The 25,815-nt window shown below is 36.5% G+C and overlaps 7 protein-coding genes across 9 annotated transcripts; 2 read left to right on the top strand and 5 right to left on the bottom strand.

Moving 5' to 3' along the window:
• Positions 1-1,631: 1,631 nt before the first annotated feature.
• On the bottom strand, positions 1,632-7,152 carry LOC110375462 (major facilitator superfamily domain-containing protein 10). Its single transcript, XM_049843924.2, has 8 exons — positions 6,918-7,152; positions 6,422-6,829; positions 4,866-5,024; positions 4,305-4,487; positions 3,973-4,219; positions 3,406-3,597; positions 2,807-2,944; positions 1,632-1,914 (listed from the first exon to the last, which is right to left on the bottom strand). Exons 1-8 carry the CDS (start codon positions 6,918-6,920, stop codon positions 1,823-1,825), a joined length of 1,422 nt encoding a protein of 473 aa, XP_049699881.2. The 5' UTR covers positions 6,921-7,152; the 3' UTR covers positions 1,632-1,822.
• Positions 7,153-7,415: 263 nt separating this feature from the next.
• Positions 7,416-10,939, top strand: LOC110376347 (splicing factor U2AF 50 kDa subunit). Its single transcript, XM_021334800.3, has 8 exons — positions 7,416-7,574; positions 7,652-8,230; positions 8,429-8,511; positions 9,716-9,838; positions 9,918-10,005; positions 10,120-10,273; positions 10,481-10,565; positions 10,651-10,939. The coding sequence occupies exons 1-8, from the start codon at positions 7,559-7,561 to the stop codon at positions 10,780-10,782; spliced, it is 1,260 nt and encodes a 419-aa protein (XP_021190475.1). The 5' UTR covers positions 7,416-7,558; the 3' UTR covers positions 10,783-10,939.
• LOC110376355 (uncharacterized) lies at positions 10,917-12,531 on the bottom strand. The gene is made up of 3 exons (XM_021334813.3): positions 12,372-12,531; positions 11,578-11,661; positions 10,917-11,456 (listed from the first exon to the last, which is right to left on the bottom strand). The coding sequence occupies exons 1-3, from the start codon at positions 12,415-12,417 to the stop codon at positions 11,299-11,301; spliced, it is 288 nt and encodes a 95-aa protein (XP_021190488.1). The 5' UTR covers positions 12,418-12,531; the 3' UTR covers positions 10,917-11,298.
• A 757-nt stretch (positions 12,532-13,288) lies between these two features.
• On the bottom strand, positions 13,289-15,399 carry Mrps23 (mitochondrial ribosomal protein S23). Its single transcript, XM_021336447.3, has 3 exons — positions 15,215-15,399; positions 13,812-13,976; positions 13,289-13,645 (listed from the first exon to the last, which is right to left on the bottom strand). Exons 1-3 carry the CDS (start codon positions 15,256-15,258, stop codon positions 13,369-13,371), a joined length of 486 nt encoding a protein of 161 aa, XP_021192122.3. The 5' UTR covers positions 15,259-15,399; the 3' UTR covers positions 13,289-13,368.
• On the bottom strand, positions 14,020-15,206 carry LOC126053451 (uncharacterized). The gene is made up of 3 exons (XM_021336442.3): positions 14,751-15,206; positions 14,460-14,660; positions 14,020-14,346 (listed from the first exon to the last, which is right to left on the bottom strand). Exons 1-3 carry the CDS (start codon positions 15,017-15,019, stop codon positions 14,181-14,183), a joined length of 636 nt encoding a protein of 211 aa, XP_021192117.1. The 5' UTR covers positions 15,020-15,206; the 3' UTR covers positions 14,020-14,180.
• Positions 15,400-18,090: 2,691 nt separating the features above from the next.
• Positions 18,091-24,123, bottom strand: LOC110377056 (uncharacterized). Of its 3 annotated transcripts, XM_064037953.1 has the most exons (12): positions 23,672-24,121; positions 23,119-23,494; positions 22,755-22,922; positions 22,221-22,376; positions 21,744-21,862; positions 21,150-21,348; positions 20,765-20,879; positions 20,290-20,472; positions 20,026-20,114; positions 19,272-19,459; positions 18,801-18,923; positions 18,091-18,633 (listed from the first exon to the last, which is right to left on the bottom strand). In XM_064037953.1, exons 1-12 carry the CDS (start codon positions 23,909-23,911, stop codon positions 18,481-18,483), a joined length of 2,109 nt encoding a protein of 702 aa, XP_063894023.1. In that variant the 5' UTR covers positions 23,912-24,121; the 3' UTR covers positions 18,091-18,480. The 3 variants fall into 3 exon arrangements, with proteins under 3 accessions (XP_063894023.1, XP_063894024.1, XP_063894025.1); XM_064037954.1 differs by lacking the exon at positions 22,221-22,376 and having other exon boundaries at positions 23,672-24,122; XM_064037955.1 differs by lacking the exons at positions 18,091-18,633; positions 18,801-18,923; positions 19,272-19,459 and adding an exon at positions 19,540-19,823 and having other exon boundaries at positions 23,672-24,123.
• Positions 24,124-24,330: 207 nt separating this feature from the next.
• On the top strand, positions 24,331-25,777 carry LOC110377077 (BTB/POZ domain-containing protein KCTD5). Its single transcript, XM_021335774.3, has 2 exons — positions 24,331-24,553; positions 24,638-25,777. The coding sequence occupies exons 1-2, from the start codon at positions 24,353-24,355 to the stop codon at positions 25,088-25,090; spliced, it is 654 nt and encodes a 217-aa protein (XP_021191449.1). The 5' UTR covers positions 24,331-24,352; the 3' UTR covers positions 25,091-25,777.
• The last annotated feature ends 38 nt before the right edge of the window (positions 25,778-25,815 follow it).

Below are 25,815 nucleotides of genomic sequence, written 5' to 3'. Positions count from 1 at the left end.
TACTTGTTAATTGAAGATTTATTTTTATCGTAGATAGTGGCATTATTATTAAAAAAATAGTTTTCAATCAAGAAATACAATTGTTTTATTTTTTCCTAACGCTTGTGTACGCAACTGTGCCATATTAATAAATACTAACCTACCAAGTTAAGAACGTTGCTTAGACAATGGCACGGCCGCTTTTTTGTAGCTATCCGAACTTGGTCGGATTATGTAGGGTTTCGATGCTCCGTCAGTATTATAATTGTCTTTCTTTAATTACTGAATTTAATGACATGAAATTTTGCAAGTGAATAGTTGAATGATTAAACTAATTATTGGCATACATTTTACCATGCAATTCCTTTAGAACGTCATGATATTCGACTGCTTTGTAAACAGTGACCTGTTCATGGTAAAATATCCTATAACTTTTTAATTACTAACGGAACATCATTGATACTTGGCAACATGTTGGAGACACTTACAAGGTTTGTGTAAACGTGAAAAATCTAGACCCCAAACTGCATACTTTAAGAACTAAGACCTAATAAGTGTATTTTACGTTTATATTTTTATCTTTTAAACCCTACGACTTTTTCTAAATCTGTTTTTTAAACAAATATAAACAAATTCAAAACAACGTATGTAAAAATCTACAGCTCTCTATGTAAGCGCTTTATATGAAAACTAGCTAATGGCCAAACGTTCGCGTAGCGGAAACTTGAATTTCCCGGAAGTTTATGCATGCACTGATTTCATTCATACGTAATCAATTATACACAAATACACACTAATTTTCGGAGAGATCTCTTTTCTTCTAAAGTCTATGGATTAAAAAAAGTTCCGCCAGGACAACGTTCGCCCAGCGGAATCTGTTTTTGGTGAATTTCTCCACAATGGCTGCATACACAAATTTTTATTTACCATACACAATAATAGGACGTCTTACACTAATTATCTGCATAATTAAAATCTTTAAATTCAACAACATTCCGCTGCGCGAACGCACACCCGTATGAACGCGCGTGGATGCATTTTCAGTGTGTTGGACTATGCGTGTTTTCCATACAAACGGAGTTATTTCCATACAACGGAAAAAAACGCATCCACGCACCACGCTGCATCATGCGGGGCAGTATGATAATCGCCTAATTCGTTGAATTATAGTTATTTCAGGATAAGAAGATGTAAAAAAAACAGTTAAGACGATAAAACAAATTGTACGTCATCCCTGGGGAATTCCTCATTTTCGAGGATTCATTATCGTATCATTTTTTAAACGACACACAGCGCCATCTACAATCCATCCATCAAGCAAACAATATTTTTGTTTTCCCTCGGGAATATCTATTTTTTTCGGGATAAAAAGTACCCTATTATTTAATCCGGACTTCTAACTTTATGTCTGCAAAATTTTAAAGCAATCGGTTCAGTAGTTACGGCGTGAAAGCGGAACAAACAAACAAACAAACAAACAAACTCACTTTCCGATTTATAATATTAGTAAGGATAGTAAGGATATGTGCATGGAGTATAATCACGTAGACATAATCGCCTTTTAAGTTTTTGCTGTGACTAGTGCTTTATTCATTATTTCTTGATATTAAAGAAAACGGAACTTACTGAGGAGCATATTAAACAAAATGCTAAAGGACTTAATACTGTTTATTCGAGAAAAATAAAAAAGTTTTTTTACAAAAATACTCAAACAAAATAAGTATAAATAATACAGAACAGTTGTAAAACACTAATAAATAATGGAATTCTTAAAAATTATTCGTAAGTGAATAGGTTATTGCTTGTTCTTATTGTACACGTATGCAGTGTAAAAGCTGCATTATTATGTTTTCAGTCTAATTAACATCACAGCAGGAATGATTAGAATTAGGGATCCGATGGTGTACGTGATCATTGCGCCTGAACACCAGTATACTGCAACAAAAAAACATTAATGGATATTTACAATGAAGATCTCGTGGCTCACACGCGATGGATCGATAAGTCAATGTGTGTGTGTTGTAAGAGGCACGTTTTTGTGGGTCGCAGTCGTTACGGGTTATCAGATGCTAGAAAGTCTGACTACCAGTAGGTACCTAATAAGCACTCTAGAGCTGCCCAGGTAACTGGGTTGAACTGTTACTCAGGTGCTTGTGATAAACCCGGAAACCGAACTACTGTCAATGCTTTTCCCAACTTTGTTTGACAGATGATGAAGCCTATTTATTTACTCCCAAAAAACAAGATAGCTATGCTAATGATGACCTCATTAATTGTTGTATCATACATGACTACATGAGAATATCGATAGCGGTAGTAAATTCCAGTACCATGATTAGGCACTACACAATAGATAAGACGATAACATGTATCGATAGCTCTACTAAATTATGAATCGAAATAAGGAGGTCAGGAGCTGGTATGGTGGCATTTTATCTTTCACAGATAAATCGAATCTTGAATACCAAGATAATAGAAAATAGCTGAAAACTAAGTCTGTCTCCTTAAATAATTGTTTACTTTCGGTTTCATAAGCTTGCTATTTGTTATGAAGATACCTACTGAGCGAAAATTATTTTATTTTCTGCGGTATTTATTTTGGTAAACTATTTCCCCTATCAATTGTCTTTCTCTTTGATGCAGGGACTTTCGACTCGTCCGGCTGCGTACTGGGTATAGATATAGTTGTATCAACCTAAGCCTTCCTCATCAATCACTCTCTATACTTATGTGATAATCGTATGGAAATCCGTGCAGAATTTTTTGAGTTCGAAGAGATCAGAAATTTTTACTCTGACAATTATACAGTTGACCTGATTCCACATACCTGATGACGCAAGCAAAGGTCCAGCGGCTCTGGCGAGCGCTCCGAGCGACCGCAGCGTCCCGAGTACTGCACCCCGAGCTTCCTCCGGCGCCTTACCGGCCGCCATTGATGTCATGCACGACACCGCGAATGCAGTCGCTGAGGAACGATTGTGAGCTCTAAGTATTACAGTATAAGGTTCAATTTCGAGGATACCTAAGGAATGCGTGGTAATTCGTTGCGAGTTGCGTCCGATAAACCGACTTCTTATCGAGTGAGTTGCAGGTTTTAATCAACTAACAAGCCCTATAGTGTCAGAGTTATCTGAAATCTGCTTTAAGGCCTTTGAAGTGGAATTACAACGTCTACAATTGAGCATTAGGGGTCACCGGCTTTACGTGCCCTCCCAGAGACATCTACCTACCAATGATCATAATGTTAAGGATCTGCCCATGAAACATTTTTTTTTCAATTGTTCTGGCTATATGGCGGTAGGTGTCTGTATATCTGTGTACTGTATGAATGGGGCGTACTCATTGCGGGTTTTCCGACCGATTACGCCATCAAAAACTTTACACTTTGAGAGCATGCAATATTTCTCAACTAAACATTATACTCACACAACGCAAACAAAACGAGTCCAATCCAGAGCCAGTAAATAGGCGCAAGTAGTGGGGGGTGCGACATTGCTGCAAATGCCACGCTCAGGAACGAAGCTGGGGTTAAAGCTAGTGCACCGCGGGCCGCCACTTCAGCCCCACGAGCGCCGAGCCTGCGGGCCGCACCGCCTTGTAACACTGCCATTATTAGGCCTGAAAAACGAAGAAGATAATTAACTTGTTGAGAATATCAGGTAAAAATATAATGGAGTCCAAGGCGGCTGTTCTCATATAAGGAGATCAGCCAGCTGCACAGGACATGATATGTATAGTGTACGAGCATTTGCGCAGACATAGTTGCACTGACTAATTCTTCACTTCAAAGCCCGGTGGGACGGAAAAACCGACACGACCGGAGAGATATCAGGCCCAAGAAGGACATTTATGTCTCAAATCGCAAATATGTACGAGAACGTACTTAATTACGCTTGATGATGATGATGATCGGTTATTTCCAATAAAATGTAAACAACCATTTGAGATTGGGTTAAAAAATACTGAATAATAATAACATACAAAAGCACTTACCCATAACTAAGAACATTTTGCCCTGTTGCATGGCAGTGTACTGGAAGGTGTGATGCGTTAAGAACGTAAGGGTGAACTCAAGTCCCGAGTATATAAATAAATATAGAAAATAGATCAGTCCCAACTTCGATAATACTGTACTTTGATGATGCGATAGGTTTTTAACAGCAGTAAACCTTAGTAGATGCCAAGGGGAGACGAAATCCACTGATTTGGAAAGAGTGAACGATAAAGGTGCTCTTTTGTCCTGAAAAATATTTTGTGTTAAAGCAGAAAGAATTATATAAATACAAAAATAACTAAATACTTAAGGTGTCTATATTTTGACTTACTTTCGTCAGTGTTTCTGGAATGAATAGTAAAACTAGAAGTATGTTGGCAAGAGATAGAATTAGGGCATAGAGTGCGGGGCGCTCTCCCCAGCCGCCTGACGATGGGTCACTGTTCTTGGCAAACCATGCACCAGTGACAGGACCAACGATAAATCCGATGGAAAACGCCAAACCTACGAGAGCCTGAAACAAACAGATTTATAGTAAACAATTTCAGTTTTGGATTCCCAGCAATTTATCAGCATTGATGTAGGAAACTTCTTCCAAAGTATCGCCCATTTTCAGTGCTGATGCTGCCTACTTTCTAATAATCATTTTTTATTGGGCGCATTTATCTTTTCTCTTCGATATAGGCTTCGATCTCATAACACCAATGTATTTAGGTACTCCAAGAATAAATTCAAGCAATAACTTTGACTTGCGTAACTATTCGCATTACGCACACTACTACTTCCCGTATACACAGGTGCGATAAATTTTAACAACTATATTTTAATTAAAAACACAGCCATTATTTAAGCAAATATGTAGATAATACAAATTATTTAAATATATTCTTACCATTCCTTTGGCCCTGGTTTTCTCATTTGATGCATCAGTGACTACGGCCATACTTAAGCTCACATTAGCTTTGCTTAGGCCTCCAATGAATCTGGCAAGTACAAATATGCTGAATGTACTTGCACAACTCCATAGTCCGTGAGATATTGTTATTCCCACCTAGAAAATAAAGTTTAAACCAGAAATTTTATTATTTTCTCATCTTCATTCCAATTTCAAAGAGTGAGTATCGTATTCTAATTAGTATGTGTATAAACAGTTCTCTTTGTACCTATTTCTTAAAATTAATCAGTCTGTCTACAGATTGTCTAGGCTTTTACAGTGTGAAAAAGGACTATTTTTTTATCTGGGTGAGGGAAAGAGTTCCTTTGGGGTACAGGTAGCTAAAGAAAAATAGATTTGCTTTTTAAATTAAGTTTTTCAGTTATCATTATTGTTGCTAATAATGAAAGAATTGTATGACAATATAAGTGAGAGATAACAGAAACCTGTTTGTTAATTAATACTCTATCCATATCAGTGTGTGAATGCTAAGTATGAATTTTATCCATTCCTGTGTACCAACGTTTAAATAAACTGCATTGACGCACATTATTTAATGGTCATATTGCTGCATACCACCAATTTCTTATTCTGATTGCTACACCAATTACCTATAGTATTATAATCCTACATAGATAAATAATAGATAATCAAAGCATATAAATTATGCTGAACACATAATTGAGGATATTACATGATGTTTCATGAAGGAAATACAATTTCTATTCATAGCCTTGATGTCATTATAATTATACCAACACTTGAACAAATACTACTTTCAGGAAACTTGGTAAATTCAATAATAGTGGGGGTTTTCATTTACTTGGCTACTTATGTTTTCTTAATATGTATTATTTTTTTATGTTGTATATTAAATGTAATTGCACAATACAAGATTATAGTCTAGTCTTGAAGTTTTTATCAAGTACCTAGGTTTATTTTATTATCTTTGATATTGATATCCAATAGATTTTATCATGATCCAATACTGACAGCATCTCTAGTAAGAGCAAGATTTGATAAAGCAACACGAGTTTGTTGGACAGATTCTTTAAAATCTATTCTATATGAATGCTATTAGTTTTTAAACCTCATACATTTTTATTTGTTACTAGCTTTCGTCCGTGGTTTCACACGAGTCCCTTAGCCGGATGGTGGTGGAAAACCTGGATGGTAAAACCTTCTCCCGGGTCTAAGTTACCTCCCCTCTAATTTTCAAATTGGTCAAGCCGTTTTCATGTTATGTCGTGACAATGGAAAGCGTGTTTCATTTTTATATATATAGATAGATTTCTATTAAATAGATTTATGAACACAGGATAACAAGTATTATAGAGTAGATATTTCTTATTGGTAGAATATGTTGACTCAAAAAAGGTTTCTAAAAACGATTTCTAAAAAATATTTATAATCAAAAGTTTAGCGAACTTTAAGCTTATAAACACAGCCATAAAATAAACAATTTTTTATTCTGTTCAAGTAGCTTAATACCAAAGTTTAATATAGAAACTTACCAAACAAATTAGAAGCATAGGCTTCCTTCCATATGCATCTGAAAGGCTTCCCACTATAGGACTAGTCAGAAATTGGAGGAAGCTGTACATAGATCCAAGTGCTCCTCCAAATAAAACCGACGCGAATTGATCAGGAGCTCCTGTAATTTTCTGAAAACCTTGTACTCCTCTCAATAAGGATGCATATAAACTATTTCCTTTGCCTTCTTCTCTGTTATAATAATCCAACAGCGACGGTAGAAGAGGAAGAATCATCGTGAAGGCCAATAAATCTAGAAGTAATGACACGAAAACCAGTCCAATAGTTTTCGTATTTCCTTTCGTGTTTTTACTCTCATTTTTAATCTCGTCAACTTTATCCACTCCATTTGTAATTCTTTTTCTAAGTTCTCCATTTCCCTGGTTCATCTAAAATAAATTTTACAGCAAAATTAACACAGAAACTGCTTATAGTAAATTGAAATTAAAGTACTTGAATATACTAAACGCTACACACCATTTTTCATTTATTATAAAAAAGTACACAACAGGTAATAAGTTTTATCGAATAGCAACAAGCCATCGAGTTAAATAACAATTTCGGTGTGCGGGGAAGATTCGTAAACTTTCACTTTTCTGAACAAGTTGTTGACACATACATTATAATCCACCAATATAAAGTTGTAACCAGTAGACATATTCTATTAAATTATCTAAAAGTATTTCAATATTAGTCGTATAAACTAACATCAAATCATCAAAGTAATGTCATTGTTGACATTGACATTTGATCAAATTTGATGTCATATTGCCTACAGTGCGTCCAGTATAACACCTGAGTTGATTTATTCGTTCAAGTTTAGTTCTATGCTTTGTTTTTACTGTGTTTTATGTATAAAACAGGTTCTCTTTTATACACTGAACACAATAGCAGATAATCTTTTTATTTCCTATTTTTCTTTTTGTGAAAAATGTAAAGGCACTGTGTAAAGGAAATAACGAGATGAAATACTTAGGTTCCAAGGTTGATTTTTTATACACATGTTTTTTTTTTAACAATTCCGATCGACGCCATTTTGCGAAGACGTATTTTTGCTTTGGCTTGAATAAACTCTGCAGATATTATTAAGCTTTGAAAGTAGGGAATAATCAGAAAATATGGGCGAAGATAAAGGTAAGTTATTTTGACCATGTTCCTTACGTTATTTTTAAGCTCTCTTTGCTATATTAATTGTATTTCCTTGGTCACAGACCGCCGACGCAGGTCTCGTTCAAGGGAGAGGCGGCGTTCTAGATCTCGTTCTAGAGAACGTCGTGAGAAGCCAGCGAGAAGAAGTAGATCTAGGTCTCAGAGTAAAAGGTCCCGCAGACGCAAGCCTTCTCTTTACTGGGATGTCCCGCCGCCAGGCTTCGAGCATATCACGCCGCTGCAGTACAAAGCCATGCAAGCGGCAGGACAAATACCAGCAAACATCGTCGCAGACACACCGCAAGCAGCTGTACCCGTCGTAGGGTCCACTATCACTCGTCAAGCCCGACGTCTGTATGTCGGCAACATACCTTTCGGCGTCACAGAAGAGGAAACAATGGAGTTCTTCAACCAACAGATGCATCTTTCGGGTTTGGCTCAAGCCGCAGGAAATCCTGTGTTGGCTTGTCAAATCAATTTGGACAAAAACTTTGCATTCCTTGAATTTAGATCTATAGATGAGACTACACAGGCCATGGCTTTTGATGGAATCAACTTCAAAGGGCAGAGCTTGAAGATTCGACGGCCGCACGACTACCAGCCCATGCCTGGCACTGAAAATCCAGCTATTAATGTGCCAGGTAAGACTTTTTATTTACAAAATATTATAAATTATAAATCTGCTTACACCATTAATGAGAATTGTTTTCGAAGTGAAAATAACATAAAACAACCTATCTGATTATATTTGAAAATATGTAATACCTATAAAGTAAATAATTAAATATTCTAAATGATGTATTCAGAATACTTAGATTGTAACTTATTATTTTTTTCAGCTGGTGTGATTAGCACAGTAGTTCCAGACTCTCCACACAAAATATTCATTGGGGGTTTGCCCAACTATCTTAATGAGGATCAAGTAAGTTGCTGCAATATTGTAATTAGAGTTAAATATTTATTTATGTGTCACATTGATTCAGTAGAATAATGCTTGCTAACCTGGATTAGCCCTTCAAATCAATGTTTCACATATATTATATTACTGTGAAAAATATGTATATTTTTCCTCATGATAATATTTGAGCAAAGGCTGATATTTGTAAACGTTAAGTAGAATTTTTTGCAAAAGCTGTAGAAGCAACTTATTCTAGTTAGCTTTTGCTTTGCTTATGTTTATATATATCAGCCTTTTGATTAATGTTACACTCAATGCATTAAAAGATATTACATGACATCATAAATTCCTGAGTGTTAAAAATTAACTATGAAAGCACAATATATTCATAAATTCATACTGATTATACAAAATTATGTTTTGCAGGTCTATACTGCGTCTGCCTCTTGTATTCTTATTCTTACACACAGATTCTTAGGATTTCTCAAGTGTACTAAATCAACACCACCCATCTCTCCTTTATTTTTTTTGAACCCAATCATTTTTAGCGCTTTAGGTCTATAAACATGAAGCATGTTTATTATTTCAATATCACTTTGGTGTAATGAAAACTAAAAGCAAACTTACGTAAGTCATTCATAGCAATAATATCGAGCAAGCTACCATGTATATTGCACACATGAGTGTAGATGTTCCCATTAGGAGATAGTATTAGGTGCCGCAGCCATTTCAGGGCGAGATTCAACAGTTGACAGGGCTACGGTGGAGCCAGCAGTGAGCCGCGTTATGTTTTGGTCAGTTTCAGGTATTTTCAGGTACCCTAGCGGGGATGAGCGTGCGCTTCACGCTCGATATATTCTGAAACAACTCACTGATATAGTTTGCTTTCTGCCCCTCCCTAGCTTAGATTTGGCACATTCGCGGCCCGCGTGTCACTGTTGTCTCTCATTCTCACCTATACGTCTTGTACTTGAATGAGACGTCGGCACTTCAAGGCAAGTCTCCTCCATTCACATCTGATTCTAACATGCGGCTAGACACAGGTCAGATAACATTCATTTAAATATTTGCTGCCTTCTGCTAAGCAAATGTATCGGGAACACTAAAAAATTGTGTGTAATGAATGTACAAATGCATAATAGACCAATCATGTACCTAAATATCTATTCAGTGTAAAGAAAACTTTGTTCAAACAACTCGCTTTCTAATTGAACTTTGTGTGAAACAGGTAAAAGAACTGCTGATGTCATTTGGACAACTTCGAGCTTTCAATTTGGTGAAGGACTCATCAACTGGACTGAGCAAAGGCTATGCATTTGCTGAATATGTTGATATCTCAATGACTGATCAGGTATGTGATATAACAACACACTCATTCTAAATATCCTTCATAAAATTTCATTACTAACCTTTATTACATATTTTGTCAGGCTATTGCAGGTCTAAATGGAATGCAGCTGGGTGACAAGAAGCTCATTGTTCAACGGGCCAGCATTGGAGCAAAGAATTCTACCTTAGGTATGAAATATTTACGAATAAAAAAATTAAATAAAAAATAAAATACAAATCATACAAAAGTGTCAATTTTAAATACTAGGTAAATAATGAATTTAATATTTAATAATTTCATAGCAATGACGGGTGCGGCGCCAGTGCAGCTGCAAGTGGCAGGCTTGACGTTGGCGGGAGCCGGGCCGCCCACGGAAGTGCTGTGTCTCCTCAACATGGTCACACCAGACGAGCTCCGCGACGAAGAGGAATATGAAGACATTCTCGAAGATATTAAGTTCGTCTAATTTATATCTAAACGTCTTCTTCAATCAACTTAAATCAATTAATCAACTAAAGTTTATATAGCCTCATTATATTGTCGTCATTCATATTTTGCTCAGAATATGGGTTAGAAGATCAAAATGACAGTCCAGAAATTACATATGTATTGATAGAGACTGCAATACTTAGATTCCACTAATGCTGCATCTTTTATTTACAGAGAGGAATGCAACAAGTATGGTTGTGTACGCAGTATAGAGATCCCAAGACCTATAGAGGGAGTTGAAGTACCTGGATGTGGAAAAGTATGATCAATTACATATATAAAAATATATATAATGTTTATATAGAAACATTCAATGAATTAACTTACCTTCTGTTTGTTTCCAGGTGTTTGTCGAATTTAACAGTATTGCTGATTGTCAAAAGGCTCAGCAAACCCTAACCGGTCGCAAATTCAGCAACCGTGTTGTCGTCACTTCATACTTTGACCCTGACAAATATCATCGCAGAGAATTTTAATTTTTAACTTTAACTTGTCAAGTAATTCCCTTGTCTAATAAAATACAATCTCAAAAATGACTATGAACTATCATTAAGATGAATATGAACTTCATATAATCATTGAACTCGATTGTATAATTAAAAGATACAAATAAATTATAATAATATCTTATAAGTTTTTATTATTAAAAAAAAAAACACATCTAAATCATGACATCAGAACAAATCGTCTGCAAATAATATAATTATAAAATAACAATAAAACTAAATTAGGTGGAATACATGGATATCTTCAAAACGTCTATTCTAGTCATTAGCTATGACAAGAACAGAACAATTTCTTACACCATTTGCTGAAAATGAATTTGCTGTGCAACTGTAGAGAGAGTAGAGGTACTTGAAATCTAGTCTTTGTCTTAGATATTAGTTTCATAAAATTAAAAACAAAGAATTATATCGTTCGTTTCGACTTTTCATGGCTCGAAGTTCGGAACTTAACATTAAAAAAAATATAAACTAGATTTAGTATGCAGCTCAAACATCCTGCTGCATAGCTGGTTGGTACGTGTTCAAAGATCCAGTCTCTGAAGAAAGAACAATTTTCCTCATAACCACGTACAATACTCCGCCAATGAGCAGCATGCCGATACCAGCCATCAGACTGATTGCCCAAGCAGGAACAGCATTACCACCTGAAATTATGAAAAAATCGAATTAATATTAAATTTATCTTGTTACAACTTCGCTAATAACGAAAAACGTTATTTGTAGACTGAAAATTCTGAAGCCAAGAAAACAACTACAACAACTTACGATAGTAAGTACGCGTCATAACACGCCTTCCTCGGAGAATTTTTCGCCTGGCTTCGGTTTCTTGAGTCAGTGTGCTCAAAATAACTGAAAAAAAAACAAACATGCGTGAGACATCATTCACAAGACGAGCTGTGTATAGGTCAATCATGTCACATTTGGATAAATTGCTATTGAATTCATTTTGATGAAACTCGATTAACAGATAGGCTGGGTCCAGGAATTAGTTCATTTGAGACGGAATCATGTTCATAATAAGATTAAGTTGCAGTTATCCGTGATTCTACTGTAAACGAGTTTATGATGTAAACCGCTAATCTCAGGAACTCTTCAGTCTTGAAAATAATCGACCTACCCACGTATGTATTCGAATTTCATCCATTCAGTCCATTTGTGTGAAAAAAGTCCCGGGAAATTAACGACTAGGCCCACGTGTATCTCCAAACCATTAGCAAGAATAATGTTTACCTACTTATGCATATAAAAAACTGTCTGCGAATTCATTGTGACAATTAACACATTGTCACAACTAGTGATTTTAAATGGTTAGGCACCTACTCTTAATCTTTGTCCTAACGTAAAGCCCTGAAGGTACTTGCGATTGATAACAGGATTAAATAAATAAATATGTAAGGACCTCTATTAAATACACATGTAAACTTCAACTAAGGTACAGGAAAAACCTTTAGGGCAAACATAGATTTGCACAACTAGTGATAACAAAGAAGTAGCTATACCTACCTATTGTCGTTTTTATTATTGTGTGGTCATTATTTGAAGAAAAACACTGTACTCACCCAGGATAACGGCAAAATAAAACCACAGGGACCTTTTTTGTGCCATTTTAACGATTTATCCTGTAATTAGGACACTAACTGTAAATTAAACAACTCGCAATAAAGCGTTGCTGATGACACACTAAAACATTGGAACATAGGTGTGTTCTCGGCGCAGGTTCTTATCAGGCTTAGATAAGATAGTGCGATTCTGATTAGTAATGCGAGGTACATACACACACAAACAATCTTGTGCTGAAAACGCTTGAATAGGTACCTGCTGAAAGCGTGAGTCAAAACGGATGTTCATCACTATTTCCTAAAATTGCTACCAGTAAGAATGCGACGACGGATAATAAGTAGATAAGGTAGTTCGGTTGGCAGGCTTAGGAAGCTAACCGACACTTAGCATCTTTGATCTGGTTAATTGAAATGTCTGCGCTTATTAATTTGTCGAACCCGAATGATGAAGGGAAATAGATAACGGGCGAAGGCAAAGGGAGGCACCAAGCAGGCAACGGGTAATTGGGAGCGCCACGCGTGCCAATTCAGGGTGCAGAATCAGGCGCGGCGCAGATCAATCACTCTTTGCTCCTCAGTAGGTATATTTTTCACATAAAAAGCTACGAAGGTACCTATTAAAGGTTATTTGGTTTTTCAGTAAAAAGCTGAACCGATTGATTTGATTTTTTATAGAGATCGTTTATAGGGGAACAACAATGGCAAAGCGTGGACTACTCTTGTAATGAAAACGCTTTAGTGTCCACTTCAGTGAGGTTTTTTTTAGATGGAACTTGCATCATAAAAAGGCACCTATGGTAGATCGATTGCGTGAACTACTGAAACTCGCTTCTTGCAAAGCCTCTTTAAGCGGGTGCGAGGATGTGAGTTACGCGAGGCTAATAATTTTAGTCCAATAAAATTAAAACAAAAGGATATTAATTAACAAAAAATCTTTATTAACTAATCTAATAACTAATAACAGATATCTAAGTATATTCTAGGTAGATAATTTTATTTATTCTATTTTCTTTTCAGAGAAAATATTCTTGAGGTCAGCATCAGCCAAAACCTGAGCTGTAACTGAATTAGGAGATTGGATATTAACTTTGGCTTTTGTTGCTTCTAGTTGTCTTTCACTGCCGACTACTGCCGCAGATTTCTCGATAAGTTCGTTTTCTGGCACGCCTTCAGATTTGAGCTTTTCATACTGTTGAATGAGTTTCTTGGTTTGGGTTTCTGTTTGACTTATCATGTTTACTGCTCCTAAGCCATGGCCTTTTGAGTGGAACTTCCTGTAAATTGGACATTATGATATTAGTTTATTTTATTTAAAATAACTAAACACTGTTGTCATCTTTCATTTATTTCTTCCTTTCATGACTTATTTATCTTTTACAAATATACAAAAGAAAAAGTTTAAAATAACTATTAACTTAGGCGTCATAAACATAAACTTACGCTCTGACAGCATCCTCAGAGTACAGAATTTGTCTGATAGGTTTAATTTCAGGCTTAGGCTTGGCGAATTTTGGTTCTGTAAGGGGTGGAAACGCTCTATACACATCAAACCACAGTGGTCTATCATCAGGTCTCATTGCCCCTTTTGTCAGTAATCCCTCCACTCTGTAAGATATAAACAATAATATTTATAAGTATTTTTCATAGTAACACAGCAACATGCAGGCATCAACCAAGTCAATAATAACATAGGGAAAATTCAACCTTCCTAACAAGATAATTAGTTAAATGAAACAAAAATGTATTAAAATTTTAAATTTTTATTGAACAAAATAGTTGTACTAGTGAAATCAAAAAAATCAAAAACAATTAGAAATCATTTTGCATAGCATGAAATATTGTTCTACGTAAATTCTCCCAGCCGCTTCTTTTAGTCTCAGATATTAACTTCTGTTGAAGTTTTCTAATATCATCCTCTAATTCTTCTGCTAATTTATCTGTTTCGGTTTTATGATCAAATTCCATTTCTTCACATCTGAAAGTGTAAATGTTTATTAGAAGCTTTAATTGCAATAAGTGCCATGAACAAATTTTTAATTTGCTTTATATCAGGGTATATGTAGTTACAATAAAGATATATTGTATTACTGTTTTTTGAATGAAGCATAAATGTCTTTCAAAGCTTTCAGTTTTTGTTTATGAGCTGTGGAAGCTTGTTGCATGCATTTAACAACAGCGGCCGTTAAATGTTCCAACTTTTTCTCATTGTCTTTCATTGCATTACTGTCTGCTTCCAATTGTGTCATAACTTCGGACAGATTTTTGAGCAGATTATCACACTTTTCTTTTCTGTAAACAGTCAAAGAGAGATTAGATTCATGAAGGTATGAAGGCATAAAATTTGTGCCTTGCTAATTTAAAATAAGATATCATATTTACCTTGTTTCTAGTTGATTGCTCATAACATTCAGTATTTTCTGCCGCGATTCTTTACAGGCTTCAACGTTAACCTCCAATTTCTTTTTCTTGGAATTAGTTTGATATTGCCCAATCAATTTGGCTATTCCCTCTTCCTCAGAAATTTCAGTTCTCTGCCGCTTTGGTACCTTTTTCTTAGTTGGCGAATCTTTTAAAAACTGGGATTCATTGAGCAAATCATTTAGATCTTCCGACAAAAACTTGGCTTTACTTGCTTTTTTAGAAGTCATATTTGGTAAAAACAATAAATGGAATTAACACAACCAACTCAACTGTAAGTAGCCGCGAACCGACGAAAACAATTTCCCGCTAAATTTTCCCGCGTGAAAATCATATTTCAATTTCAATTCCAAATTTAAATAAAATCAAAGACATTCAGACAACTTTATTTAATTTGAAATGGGAAATAAAGTATTCGTCCTTACCGTGTGAAAATAGTTCCAATTCTTTCCAATCGGCTACTTGCCATTTTAGTTTATTTTATTGGAAAATCTACAACTATTGAATTACCACTATGTTTTTGAATGTAATTTTTACGAAAGCAAATTAGAAAATATTTCAGTAAAGTTAGGTTATAATTATATTTTTATTCATTGGGTGACTGACTGAATGAACAGTGTTGCTAGATGATGATCTAGCATTCTCCCCAAATCTCACCCAAAATCCCCCCAAAATGCTAGTGTTTTGAGAAAAAACCCCCAGTAATAAAAAAAAAAAAAAATTTAAATACAATCATTTATATTAATTTAGCAATTGCTTCCATGACTGATTTAGCGTCCTCACTTGCGTCGTCGGCTGCAGTTCCATACATTTTCTCCGAGTTAAATCTCTTGAGCAGCTTTGAAGTTACATTAAAATTAACACATCCTTCCGGCATTGAATATCTTACCCTTTTTTTTTTTTCCGACGTCAAAAATCATCAAATGACCCCTCCCGCTGTGGGTTAGCAGCGGTGAGGGAGTGTCAGACTCTTACTGACTAAAAACCGTCGTGTTCCGTCATAGGCCTTTTATGTACCAGGGCCGCGGTATCTCTTTCGAACAACCCGCAGCCCCGGCAAGAATATCTTACCCTCAAAATAGATTCGGCCGTGTTGATAGCTAATCTGTTTCTCAGTTTGTCTTTAACAAAATTAAAAATTTTGAAAAAACCCCCGACGGTAAAAATCTTATTGAAAAATAATAAAATAACTCAAAACCCCCGACTTAACCCAATTATATAGGAATATCCGTCGGGGGCTACCATTAACCCAGGTAAAGGATTTCTAGTGTCGCGAATACAATTATTAAAGAATTGTAGATGTTTAACGATGACATAAAATACACTCAATTAATTGTTGAAATTTCATATAGAAAAGGCAGCCCCCGACGGTTATTCCTATATAATGGGGTTAAGTCGGGGGTTTTGAGTTATTTTATTATTTTTCAATAAGATTTTTACCGTCGGGGGTTTTTTCAAAATTTTCAATTTTGCTTAATTTTATTTCAGACTTTTTTCAATAAGATTTTTACCGTCGGGGGTTTTTTCAAAATTTTTAATTTTGCTTAATTTTATTTCAGACTTTTTAGAGAGCATATACGAATTATAGTCTATATAATAACGTTATTGCAATATTATTTTGCACCGATATTGTAGCGCCCTCTAGTGAGTTACAGGCGTAATTTTTATTATTTGGGAACATGCATTATGCACGTACACATTGCTGATGAAAACAGAATTGTAATCGGACGTTTTGATTATATTGCAACATTATTTGGCACTAATATTGTGGCGCCCCCTAGTGAGTAATAGCCATGACACCTATCTAAGAACATGAACTCATCGAACACAAAACCGTTATTGAAAACCGCATCAAAATCGGATCATTAGTTTAGAAGGTAGGTGGGAACATTACTTTGCTCTTTTGCACTAATATTGTGGCGCCCCCTAGTGAGTAATAGCCATGACACCTATCTAAGAACATGAACTCATCGAACACAAAACCGTTATTGAAAACCGCATCAAAATCGGATCATTAGTTTAGAAGGTAGGTGGGAACATTACTTTGCTCTTTTGCACTAATATTGTGGCGCCCCCTAGTGAGTTACAGCCATGACACCTATCTAAGAACATGAACTCATTGAACACAAAAACGATATTGAAAACCGCATCAAAATCGGATCATTAGTTTAGAAGGTACGTGGGAACATTACTTTGCTGTTTGGACTAATATTGTGGCGCCCCCTAGTGAGTTACAGCCATGACACCTGTCTAAGAACATGAACTGATCGAACACAAACCCTTTATTGAAAACCGCATCAAAATCAGATCATTAGTTTAGAAGATATGTGGGAACATTACTTTGCACAAACGCACACACAAACACACAAACGCACATCTCTCACCCTAAACGCAGCTCCGTTCCGTCGTGGGTAAAAATCGCAACTTGCGAGAAAGCTCTTTCCACAACCGCGTTAGAAAAAGGCAACGACAAAATTTCTGTGCCAATTTGCTTACATGTCCGTAAGTTCTCTATCATCGTTCATCGTTGTTTCTCCGCACGCAGCATTATTGTGGTAGTGTGTGTGGTTCTATGGTGCGTTCAAATTAAGTAGTGAGTATTTGGTCGAGTTCAGTCATAAAACTTTTTCAAAAAATCCTCCAACTCCCTCCAAGCCAATTTTTAATCCCCCCGCTGATCCCCCCAAAGGATTTCTCCCCCCGAAAATTCCCACGTGGGCAGAAAATACCCCCAAATTTGGGGGGAATCCCCCCTCATCTGGCATCACTGTGAATGAATGAGAATGAGGTAATTTGACATTGACAACTGCAGGCACAGATTACATTAAAATTTGCAATTCCTGAGCGAGTGTTCTGCATTGAATGGCATTGAAGGATTCAAAGTGAATGAATATTATCAAGATAATATATTAAAGTTCGGGTTATGCTATACCATTAATAGAATACCGCATCAGCATCTATTTGAGGTCGTGGATGCAATCAAATAATACTTCTGAATTTCGTTGATCAATGAACGGCCCTCCACTTCAAGTTGGTGTTTGGACCAAGGCAAGGATAAAAAGATAAAGACCTCAATAAAATTTAACCTATTTTATCATTTCGCTATCGCAAGCAAACGGTATTTCGATCGAGTTCGGTTTTGGTCAAAAATGTGCGTATTAAACGCATATTGCACACCACCACAATAATTGTGGTTATGAATTTTACTTTCGATATGCAAGTTATCGTGACTGTGTGATTTCACATCTTAAAAGACCAAAAACATAAACCGCAAAAATATGGATCAAATAAACAAAACATATTATTATATAATTATAAATCATGTATTTTTCAAAATTAAGTCCCCAAAACAACACAACTCATTCAAGGCATTCTTTTCTCAACTTAAATATTTTTCATTGCTTAATATAAACTTAAATCTATTTACAGTTTAGAACCTCATATATTTTATCAAGAATCACTTTTATTAAATACTCCAGTACAAGTCATAATATTGCACTTGCAGCCTCACTCAACCTCACTAAATCTTCTATTTCATAGTGATCTTTCCATAATTTACCCGCGATTATTATGCTATCTTTATATCTAGGAAGATATAATAGTGATTTTGAGTAAGGCGAAAGTTCGTGTGAGACTTATACAATCACAAGAAAATACTGACTATTTTCCGTGTGTGAGATTCTACAGCCGGCTATGATTGCGACCGGTGCTTCCTGAAGCATCTCTTATCCGCTTGCCGAGTCAAAATGTCGGACACAAAGTTCCTGTGCGTAAACACTCGTAGTATGTCCTCGCGGGCTTCTTGGATGCCTTCACATACGATTTTACTCCTTTGTATGTTACCCTGAAATAATAATGAGTTTAGTATTGAAATATTTCCCTAAGCAATATATGGTGAAAGCTAACTTGTTAATAAGCAAAATCCTGTTATTAGAGTAAAGATTTCACATTAAGGTATCACATAATTGCGATCCATAAATGTGGTGACAGTGTAGTAATATTTTTACATACCTTTAATAACTCGAGTAGCGTGTGTGAATGTGGCTGCAGGGCGGACAGAGCGCGTCCTGACGCAGTTTCTAATGCACGCAGGAGCCCTGCCAACTGTTCGCCGACGTCCGACTCTAAAGACATCTAGAGAACATAAAACATGTAATAAGAATATGAGATTATTATGTAGTTGAAGATACTTTGTTCACTTGTTAATGGGAGGATGGGAAACTCAGATCTCTTGTAATATTAACATAAGTTAATATCAGATGTGATCTTATCACTCGCGATAAAAATATATCTCAAAGTGATTTTTGATGTCTCTGAAAGTTATTTCAAACCAACGTTTTATCTAAATATTATTACATTAAAAAGTTTTAAGTGAAACATTTGACTTGAAAGAACTTTCAAAGATCCATTCTAAACTTCAACCTTAAAGCTACTGCTATTTATAAAACACCTTCAAAAGGTTAACAGCTCAACCAAAATTACCAAGTCATCCATCTGAGCGGTAAGATGGTGCACCTTCCAGCCTTCGGCGCTAGTGAGCACGTGCTTCTGGCTGGCGATAGCGACGATGTCACGTGACCGCGGCTCCCTTCGCCGCACGTCGGACGGCCGCGTGAAGTGTAGCGCTGTGCTCCGCCAACCGCACACGTAACTTGAACTTAGGAGAGGACCTGTGTGATGTAGAATAGTTTTTAGTTTTTATAACCTCAAATAAGTGTCAAAGTCGGTCTTTGAACCATTAGGATAGGGTTTTATGAAAGGTTGAATTTTTATGTATAAAAATGTTCGAGATAGAACTGTTGATTTCCCAAAATTTCATTTATAAGGTTGTATTTTCTTGTTGTTCCAGAAACTATTTTTTGTGACTATATCCTGTGCTCTTTTATCTGCACTATATTTTTGGTACGTGATATTATTCTTCCTAGTCAACTCTTGCGGTCGACAGCATTTTCTGATCGATAAATATCTAACCCTTAACAGCCGCGGGAACTGCCTTCTTTATTCTTTTCTTCCACTTTGGTTTATCTTCAATATCTGCATCGGAAACGTTGTTTTTCAAATCTTTGTCGAATAAAAGGCACAAGTTGTACCACAAGATGCATCCATTGATGGAGAGTAGAAATATCAATTAATATTTTCAGTCATTTAGTGAGTTTGTTTTCAGTTGTTTTATACATAATTGGCATATACTCGTTGTACATAGTAAGGTTGTGTGAAACTAAGTACTAATACTCACGTTTTGGGGGAGGGTTAAACGTGACGGGTGGTGGAGTGGGCGGGGGTTCTTCACCTTGATAGTCACACTGTCTGACTTCGTTGCTTAATCTATAACATAGAAATTGATAATTTTATACATATTTGTGAATAAAATCGTACTTCATGTACAAAAGGTACTACTATATTACAAAGTATAATATAAACAGATTGAGGACCACATTGGGTGGTGACAACAAAGTTATTTCTACTTTTTATGTTGGTACTCTCCTGCTATTATACTTACATTTGTTTCCGGGGCTTCTTGCGCGGACTGAGGTCGGGGTCAGGCCGCGGCGGGTCGGGCTCGGTGTCGGGCGCTGGCGACGACGATGCGCTGATGGTGGTGGAACCTGACGCCGGCCCGCCCGCGCCTACTGGCACGTCCTCCCATCCCGAACGACCGTAGCCGACTGACTTGCTTGGCGAACTAAGAGAAACAAAAGAGTTTTTGTTAGCCTGTGTCGATCTACTGCTGGGCAAAGGACTGTAATATAATATTCCTTCATTTACATTATATCTAGAGGAGTTTGCATGTCTGAAGAAAGAAATGAGTGATTGATCCACAGAACATATAGTTCATCCTTGTGAGGTAAAAGCGTGATTTTTTTACGGATACAAATAGGATGTTTCTTGGGTTTCACATATAACAGCAATATCTTCTTTATTTTAAACAGTGCAAATATTTGCGTTCTTGAAATACATTGTAAATGAAGTCTTACCCATCAAGATCCCTTTTCCTAAGTATGGATGGTCTCGGCAACACCGCTTGAGTGGGGACGGAGGATACAGGCACGCGGGACTCAGGCGATGCCGACACTGCATTCACAACTGTTACTGTAAATGAAATAAGATTATTAATTTGTTCAAACCAATTCTTGATATCAGTGGTTCGCGATGCGGGGGAATATCTTATGGGGTATGGACACACGCGTTTACTTTAGTTTTGGAACGAATTTGAGTAACGGCCGTTTAGAATTATTTTTTTAGAATTTTGACATACAAGTAATGTCAAATTGCTATCTTTAGTAAGAAAAACAACAGATAGATAGAATATTGGGAACGGCCGATGCACGAGAACCGTAATAACTTGTGTATGGTACAAACCCTGTGTCTGCGACTGCGCGGGCTGGTGCAGATACGGCGCGAGTGCACGGGGCACGGGTTGATGAGGCGCATGCGCGGGGTGCGCGGGCGGCGGCGCCGCCAGCGACGCGTGCGAGCCGCGTGGCACCTCGTAGTACAGCTGCGTCGGCGCGCTGTTGCCCACTACGCCGCGGACGCCTACGCTAGCTACGCCGACCACCTGAACAATCATGGTTGCAAGAATTAAGGAATGAATGTAAATAAGTCGTGTTGGTCTAGAGTAGACTCTAGTAGGTGAAGAATCAACCTCTCGAGTATGAGTGCGTGGGTTCGATTCCGGGTGGGGCAAGTACCAATGCAACTTTTCTAAGTTTGTATGTACTCTTTAAGTATATCTTGGACACCAATGAATGACTGTGTTTCGGATGGCACGTTAAACTGTAGGTCCCGGCTGTCATTGAATATCCTTGGCAGTAGTTACGGGTAGTCAGAAACCAGTAAGTCTGTAAAACACTGCTATTCAGGATATATATAAAGACTTGGAAGATGGTAAATAAATTAATGAAATAAAAAGAACGAAAAAAACGCTTGTAGCAAGATTATAAGTTTTCATACCTTAGCAGGTTGATAATTCCTTTGCAACAGAGGTAATGGTCGCGGCGCGGTGGCGACAGGCGTTGGTGTCGGTGCACGAGGCGGTATAGCTCGCCCAGCTCCTGATATTACACCACTCGCTACAAATAATAATCGTATTGTTACATATTCTCAATGTTACAGTTTATGTATTCCCAGTGAAAATAGTTAGTAACATTTTTGGCAGGGACTTAGGACAATTATGAGAGGAATGAGATGAAATTTAGTTCCGGGTGTAAGTGGGATTGGCTACTTATAACTCTCTCTCTCAGGTAAGGAACTAAGTCCAAAGTTCACATACAACATACACAGATTTCTTCTTAGAACAACTGTTGACTTTGAAACTTGTAAACAGTTATTTTAAGGAAACTGATATTTATGTGGTCAGTGAACTTGAGCCAAAGTATTGTAGACTATATTTTATACAGTGTTAAGGTAATGTTTAGCAAAGCTACTTACAAGTGAGCACAGATGTAGTGGGCAAGGTAACAACAGTGGAGTGTATTGGCTGGGTGGGCTGTGCGGGTGATGACGTAGGCGCGGGCGCTCGGGCTCCTCTCTGACCGTAAACTAACGTACTGCGCGGCCCGCGAGACGCCCCCGACCAGGCACCACCTAGTGGGTAGGTCATTAGATGTTGCAGTACATTGTGATGTTAACAAAACAGTTGAATGAAGGAAGAGTCTTATTGAATGTTATAGAAGTGTCATATATACATGAATACATATTATTGGAGTAGGCACTTTACCATGATAAACAATCTTGGTAGAACTTTTTACATACATACATATTAAGCAAATAAATGAATGATCAAATAATTGTTTTCATAATATTGAAATTCATTTTTAAAACAGAGTTTTTAAATAAAAAGTTATACCAACATTGTTTAGGTCTAATTTAGTGCCTACTCAAATGGAGTATAAAAGGAATTGGCGAAACTCCATACCATACTTTTATGGATTTGTTTTTTTCTAATAAGATTAATGTTATTACCTGAAGCTGCCTGAGAATTGGATGCAGGGGTGACAGGGCGAACGGCAAGTGAGGCACCAGCTGCGAGGCCTCGAGGCACATGGCTCACATGACTTGTGACTCCAACTCCCACACTCTTGCTCACCAGCACACCACTTGTGCTGCTCACATTCACACTTGATAAAACAGCTGCAAATGATTTTATACAAAGTTTGTTAAAAGAAATATGGATAAATGCAGGAAATTTATAGAACAGTTTATTAATTTTTTATTTTAGAAATATAGGTATAAATAAAAAATTGACTTGTTAAAATCAAGGAATGGTTGTTTTCAGAAAAATGAATACTTATTTATATAAATTAATTTCATATCACAATTGTATTACCTGGCCTATTATTATGGTGTGGCAATGGAGGTAGCACCCTCACTGTAGGTGGCAGAGTACGCACAGATGAGTTCACCACTAGGTTGCCAGAACCACTGACCAGCTGCCCTCCAACATTCAACACTTGAGTCCCACTCACTGTAGAGGTCACATTGGCCTGAACATTTGTTGAACCTGCATTATTCGAACTGGACACTTGCGCAGACAACTGGGTTCCCTGACTTATGATCTGTGTGCCAGGACTTATGATAGGCCCACTAGGAGAAATCAATTGTGACTGGGACATGATTTGTGTGTTCTGATTTATGAGCTGTGAGCCCTGGCTAACAATCTGAGCACCCTGCAAGATTGGTGATCCACTTATTATCATTTGAGGCTGAAATATGACAAGGATTGTGTTAGAAATAAGCAATTACCACTGGCCAAACATATTGTACAAGTTTTAATAAGTTCAATGTGTTATGAGTAACAGTCATTCATGCTATGTCAATGCATTAAATAATCGGTTTATGATTAACATAAAACAATTAATTAGGATTGTGTAAAACCTTACCTGGGACGCAACATTTGAAGAAATTATTTGTGCAAGTCCAGGACGCATCAAGCCAGTTCCCGGGCTTGCATGGGCTATTATTTGACTTGAACCTGTTGTTTTAGCTTGACCCGGAATTAAATGAGCCATTTTCATCTCTGAATTCGTAACACTTTTAACGATAGTGATCTTTTGGGGCGCTAAATCTATTGGATGCATTTTATTTGTGAGCGATCTATCATTGTCCAAATTGCTACTCATTGTGACACTTCTATAAATTCAATTGCGCATGATATTATTATCGTACATTTACTAACTAAATTTACAGAAAACTTAGCACCTAAGAAGTATGTGTAGCGCATGAAAAACTTGCAAAACCTCAATAAATATTAGATCGTAAATGACACAAACAACAGTGGATGAAACGAAACCACAAACAAGGTACAGACTAGAGAAGAGTAGAAAAAAGAAAGTTGTCAAAAAAAATTGTTGTCGGGATTCAAAATTGTAGCTTGAAATATTTTGAGATAGTTATTGAGTGATTTCATGTTAATCACAGTCCATTGATTTTATATAATTAAGAAGGTTGTAGATGTGCATCGAACTATTGCCCATGCATGATGTCCAAATTGACCGTATGCCTGGCACCGTCAAAAATGAATGAAACGAACAAAAAGTTGTTTGTTTTGTTTATGGTACGCCATGGCGGATCGAGTTGGTGACGGTGATTTTTTGGACGAAAATATACAGAAATTTAACAATGAAAGGCGGAGCAGTAAACAGTGGGTTAAACTCAATGTTGGCGGAACATATTTCCTGACTACAAAAACAACGTTATCTAGAGACCCTAATTCATTTTTGTATCGATTAGTTCAAGAGGACAGCGATTTGATTTCAGACAGGGTTTGTAGAATTTCCTATTGTCTTTTTGTATGTAAATGAGTCTCAACTTTATTTGTGTCATCAACAATGTTCGTTTACTTCCAGGACGAAACTGGCGCTTATTTAATAGACAGAGATCCCACGTATTTTTCACCAGTTCTCAATTATCTTCGTCACGGTAAACTGGTTATTAACAATGACATCGCCGAAGAGGGTGTGTTGGAAGAAGCAGAGTTTTATAATATTACTGAACTTATAAGATTAGTTAAGGAAAGAATATGTTTAAGAGAAAGGAGGCCCTTGAAAGATTCCAAGAAGCATGTGTACAGAGTGCTACAGTTTCATGAAGAAGAGTTGACGCAAATGGTGTCTACTATGTCAGATGGCTGGAAATTTGAGCAGCTCATCAATATTGGCTCTCAATATAATTATGGGAATGATGAACATGCAGAGTTCCTTTGTGTTGTTAGCCGAGAATGTGGCAGTTCCCTCAACAGCAATGACATAGAACCTACAGACCGTGCCAAGGTGCTTCAACAAAAAGGCTCACGCATGTGAGCTCACCATGTAATGATTTAAATATTTTTTGAGACTGTCAGCTCTGTGTGAGAAATGTGTACATATTTTTAGAGTGTAAACAGTCTGTATTACTTCTTTTTAATGTAAAAAATTGTCATGAGTCCTAACAATAACATTTGTATTAGTCAATTGAGTGGTAACTGTATCTTTGGTCTTCTACTTCAGTAAATTATTAATATTAGACAAATACTCAATTTGATATGAAGTGTGAAAATTTAAATAGATTAGAAATTGTTAACTTACAAATGAATGCACCAAAAGCAATGAAGTTTAATATCAACAAAATATGCAATGTTTTTTGGCTTTACCCACTAATTTATCCTCTCACTACAACTACTGCCAGAGGCATTTTTTTTTATTACAATTTGGTGCATTCAAATGTATCTGATTCAATAAAGTATTTTTTTTATTATTTGATCCTGGAGTATACATGATCCTCATAAATAGTGAATGCTAATAATCTCGTTTTATGATTGTGGAAACTGATTATTATAATGCTAAGCATATGCATAACATTGAGTTTTTTAAGGCTTAGATTTCTAGTCTATCAGACTTATTAAAACCACATTTTGTAAATATAAAATGTTGTTGTCCTTTGGATCAGTAATCAATTCCAGATATTATGCTCATTTACCAAATGTAATATTAGAAACTTACAATTCCAAAGCAGTTGTTTTATTTTTCATAAATACTCAAAATGTTGT

Source organism: Helicoverpa armigera, chromosome 2 (genome assembly GCF_030705265.1).
Source record: "Helicoverpa armigera isolate CAAS_96S chromosome 2, ASM3070526v1, whole genome shotgun sequence".
Lineage (NCBI taxonomy): Eukaryota > Metazoa > Arthropoda > Insecta > Lepidoptera > Noctuidae > Helicoverpa > Helicoverpa armigera.
The sequence above is the reverse complement of the archived record's forward strand: the minus strand, read 5'-3'. Positions and strand labels throughout refer to the sequence as shown.

Coding starts and splice junctions, on each gene's coding strand:
- LOC126053451 (XM_021336442.3), bottom strand. CDS start 15,019: ATGACTTCTAAAAAAGCAAGTAAAGCCAAGTTTTTGTCGGAAGATCTA. Junction 14,661..14,750: donor AGCAATCAACTAGAAACAAG/GTAAATATGATA, acceptor GACTGTTTACAG/AAAAGAAAAGTGTGATAATC. Junction 14,347..14,459: donor TATGCTTCATTCAAAAAACA/GTAATACAATAT, acceptor TTACACTTTCAG/ATGTGAAGAAATGGAATTTG.
- LOC110376347 (XM_021334800.3), top strand. Junction 8,231..8,428: donor TCCAGCTATTAATGTGCCAG/GTAAGACTTTTT, acceptor TATTTTTTTCAG/CTGGTGTGATTAGCACAGTA. Junction 9,839..9,917: donor ATATCTCAATGACTGATCAG/GTATGTGATATA, acceptor ATATTTTGTCAG/GCTATTGCAGGTCTAAATGG.
- LOC110376355 (XM_021334813.3), bottom strand. CDS start 12,417: ATGGCACAAAAAAGGTCCCTGTGGTTTTATTTTGCCGTTATCCTGG. Junction 11,662..12,371: donor TTATTTTGCCGTTATCCTGG/GTGAGTACAGTG, acceptor TTTTTTTTTCAG/TTATTTTGAGCACACTGACT. Junction 11,457..11,577: donor TATGACGCGTACTTACTATC/GTAAGTTGTTGT, acceptor TCATAATTTCAG/GTGGTAATGCTGTTCCTGCT.
- LOC110377056 (XM_064037953.1), bottom strand. CDS start 23,911: ATGAGTAGCAATTTGGACAATGATAGATCGCTCACAAATAAAATGCAT. Junction 21,349..21,743: donor GGAATTATCAACCTGCTAAG/GTATGAAAACTT, acceptor ATGATTGTTCAG/GTGGTCGGCGTAGCTAGCGT. Junction 20,115..20,289: donor AAGAAGCCCCGGAAACAAAT/GTAAGTATAATA, acceptor TCTATGTTATAG/ATTAAGCAACGAAGTCAGAC.
- LOC110377077 (XM_021335774.3), top strand. CDS start 24,353: ATGGCGGATCGAGTTGGTGACGGTGATTTTTTGGACGAAAATATACAG. Junction 24,554..24,637: donor GCGATTTGATTTCAGACAGG/GTTTGTAGAATT, acceptor GTTTACTTCCAG/GACGAAACTGGCGCTTATTT.
- LOC110375462 (XM_049843924.2), bottom strand. Junction 4,488..4,865: donor AAACCAGGGCCAAAGGAATG/GTAAGAATATAT, acceptor TGTTTGTTTCAG/GCTCTCGTAGGTTTGGCGTT. Junction 2,945..3,405: donor ACTCGTTTTGTTTGCGTTGT/GTGAGTATAATG, acceptor ATCGTTCCTCAG/CGACTGCATTCGCGGTGTCG.
- Mrps23 (XM_021336447.3), bottom strand. CDS start 15,258: ATGGCAAGTAGCCGATTGGAAAGAATTGGAACTATTTTCACACG. Junction 13,977..15,214: donor ATTGGAACTATTTTCACACG/GTAAGGACGAAT, acceptor TATATCTTACAG/AGTGGAGGGATTACTGACAA. Junction 13,646..13,811: donor TCTGAGGATGCTGTCAGAGC/GTAAGTTTATGT, acceptor TCCAATTTACAG/GAAGTTCCACTCAAAAGGCC.